Below are 3,210 nucleotides of genomic sequence, written 5' to 3'. Positions count from 1 at the left end.
ACATAAACCAAAAGGATTTTATCGGAGACCACGCAACTACTAGACAGGACACCTTCGAGATCACACCCAAAAGCATATCAGGAGGCTCAGACTATTAAATATCCCCAATGAGGGAGAACAACAAAAAAGGATACCGTCAGCACGTTGAGGAAGTGGGGGAGGAGGAGGAGGAGGATCACCCTGCTCCATGACGGCTCGAAGTTTCTCGAACTTCTTCTTAGTGTCCTGCATGCCCCACACGTCCTTGCCGAACTGCCGGAGCTTCTTGGGGATGGCGTCTTGGGGCATGAGGCTGAAGCCCAGGGAACGGAAGAACTTCACAGCCACTCCTTGCATCTCAGAGATCAGAACGAAGACCCTGACGAGGCAGGAGGTCAGTCGCGCAGGAGGAGGAGGAGGAGGAGGAGGAGGAGGAAGAGGAAGGAAGGAGGAGAAGGAGGGAGGAGGGAGGAGATGGAGGAGGGAGGAGATGGAGGAGGAGGAGGAGAGAGGAGCACACTTGGATATTCTTCTGTCATCTTTCAGGCATCTGTTGATCAAGAAGATAGTGATGGCCGATGCGATGTGCGAGCGTCGGAAGTTGCTGACGACGAAGATATCGTTGATAAGCAGTTGGAAACTTTCTTTGTGCTGATGGATGTTTCAGCAGTGAGTTCGTTGAAGGCACATTTTGTTCTCATACCTTGTACATGGTGTACTTGATGAAGGCTTTAATCATCTTCAGCTCGAGTGAATGTGCGATGTCATGCTTGTTTCCCATGAAAGATATGATTCCTGACAACATATATGCTCATCAACACCTCAGCATGTCAGAGCACTGATCATTCAACCTTCTGTGTCCCCTATTCCAGTAGCCATCTGCTTTAACGCTTGCCTCACGCTCTCGATACCTACATATCACGTCATCTTCGTGCGCGCCGCATCACAGCAGCTCTACCTGGCACGACAGGTAGAGGAACGTCGAGGTTTTGATCGTAGTTGAGGTCCTTCACCTCCTCCCGGTAGAGCTTGTAGGCAAACACAACTTCCCTCGAGTGCTGCAACTTGGGCCTTGTGATCGTTCCTCCGACATAGCTGTAGAACTTAGGGAAGTAGCTCTCGATCTTCTTGATGTGCTGATTCAGATCGCTCCTCTCCTTCATTGCGCGCATGACGTCTTCGTTGACCGCGTACCGCAGAGCAGTTTTACCATAGATGTCCAGTACATCCGACGAGGCCTCGATCTCTAGCAAATATCTACCAAGTCTCTACGTCAGATGCGCAGCCGGCAACCAAGACATCTTCAAGGCTTACTGGACAAGAGTCAAGTTCTTGTTCATAGTCGCATAGTGCAACGCTGTTCGCTTCTCCTTCTTCGTCGCTAGGTCTGCTCAGGTGCAAACATCACCAACATTACATCTCTCCTCCTCTCCCTCCCTCCCTCTCCCTCTACCTCGCGCGCCCCTCCTCCCTCTCCCTCTCCCTCCCTCCCTCCTTCTCTCTCCCTCTACCACTCTCGCTCCCTCTCCCTCTACCACTCTCGCTCCCTCCCGCTCCCTCTCCCTCTCTCCCTCCCTCGACCTCCCTCCACCCCCACCTCTCCCCCCTCCCCTCCTCCCAGCGGATCTCACCTGGATCTGCGCCAGCTCGCACAAGGTATCTGACTATCTCGAAATTCCCGTCGGCAGCAGCGACGTGGATGGGACTGACCCCGTACTCGTCCACTATGTTGGGACCTCCCATCAGCCGCACAGCCGGGTCGCTGAAGATCTACAGGTAGGGTCAGTGGGCACCACAACGTCTGCAGCTCCCCTCCTACCGCCTCCAGCTTCTCGATGTTGCCGAGTCGAACATGGTCCAGGAGGTCTGAGGTCTTGACGATGCCTGACTTGAGGATGGAGTCTACCATGATGTGCTATGCACACAGGCACGGGGGACGCCGGCAGCAGCAGGTTCGGAGTTGTCCAGCACTGGCAAGACGAGACGGGTGAGGAACGTCAGGAACGCAAGGTCTTCATCTCTCGCCGTACACATACAACCCGGGCCAGCACGCGATCTCCGTCTAAGAGCCGTCATGTAGCAATCAAAACTTTAAAGTATTTCATGATCCCTTCAGACATATCTATACATCATGCCTCACTACAGGCTCTCTCCTTCCTGGATCGTTCCTTCAATCACAGTTGAAATCAATTGCTTGCTGTATCCAAACACGCTAAGAGCTTTATGATTTATTACTACCTTCCTCATTTCATTTTTATCTTCTCATCGGCTAGTCACCTTTCCTTCATCTTCTCCCTACTTCGATCCTCGCATATCCTTTCTTATCCTCCCACTGTTTACATCGTCACTGCTATCCATTCTGAACGGTTTCTACCTGTGACCCATCGTTTTTCCTTACCCCTCTCCTGCCTGCCTGCCTGCCTGCCTGCCTGCCTGCTGCCCAATCAGCTGTATCGATTCCTGCTCTGATCCTTCCTTCTCCCCACCTCCTCCGTTCCTCCTCCTCATCTTCATCTTCCTGTCGCTGCATCTTTCACTACTGCATTTTTATTGGAGGCATTTAACGTCCACCCCACCCTCAGCTGGATGCTGTTTGACCCACCCTACCCCCCAGATGAAAAAGGATCTCTCGAGCCCCACCCTTCCTCTATACCAATTATGACCCACCCTTGCGTATGGAGAAATAAAAGACTTTTCATACCCACCCCCATTCACCTCGCCCCCTACCCTCAGTACCACCTGGCCGTTGATTTATCTGATATTGAAGCGAGAAGGGGGTGGGGTACATCCTCTTTAGTTTCAAGTAGGGTACTTTTACTCTTATTAGGTAGGGTGGGTATCCTGGGAATGGGCCTGAGGGGGTGGTGGGTCCGAAGTCAACTTCCTTTGAAACGATAGCAACTTTAAATACTTTTAATTTGACCCCACTACCCCTACCGCCCCCCGATGTACCCCCTCCTGAAGCTGTATTTACCCTTGAATTAGGGGTAGGGGTGTTAAGGATCCGAGCCGGGGGTCGGTGTGGAACAGAATGTACCCAGTCAGCGGATAGACAAGTAAAGGAAGGGGAGGAGGGACGAGGTGAAGGAGGCGAAGGAAGAGGAAGGGGAGAGGGGAGAGGGGAGAGGGGAGGGGGAGAGGGAGAGGGAGAGGGAGAGGGAGAGGGAGAGGGAGAGGGAGAGGGAGAGGAGAGGGAGAGGGAGAGGGAGAGGGAGAGGAGAGGAGAGGGAG

At 53.0% G+C, this 3,210-nt stretch overlaps 1 protein-coding gene across 1 annotated transcript in view; it reads right to left on the bottom strand.

Annotated features, from left to right (window-relative positions):
• GUITHDRAFT_122511 (hypothetical protein) overlaps positions 1 to 1,888 on the bottom strand; it is a gene marked incomplete at both ends in the record, with an annotated part of 4,347 nt that extends 2,459 nt beyond the window's left edge. The window contains 8 exons of the mRNA XM_005818214.1: positions 180 to 358; positions 500 to 630; positions 683 to 774; positions 831 to 890; positions 938 to 1,236; positions 1,294 to 1,366; positions 1,611 to 1,749; positions 1,799 to 1,888. Coding sequence (XP_005818271.1) covers positions 180 to 358; positions 500 to 630; positions 683 to 774; positions 831 to 890; positions 938 to 1,236; positions 1,294 to 1,366; positions 1,611 to 1,749; positions 1,799 to 1,888 — 1,063 coding nt within the window. The remainder of the gene's footprint in view (positions 1 to 179; positions 359 to 499; positions 631 to 682; positions 775 to 830; positions 891 to 937; positions 1,237 to 1,293; positions 1,367 to 1,610; positions 1,750 to 1,798) is intronic.
• Between the last annotated feature and the right edge of the window lie 1,322 nt (positions 1,889 to 3,210).

The sequence above is a fragment of the Guillardia theta genome (assembly GCF_000315625.1).
Source record: "Guillardia theta CCMP2712 unplaced genomic scaffold GUITHscaffold_349, whole genome shotgun sequence".
In the NCBI taxonomy this organism is placed as follows: domain Eukaryota; class Cryptophyceae; order Pyrenomonadales; family Geminigeraceae; genus Guillardia; species Guillardia theta.
Note: the sequence above shows the minus strand (reverse complement) of the source record. Positions and strands in the feature narration are given on the sequence as shown.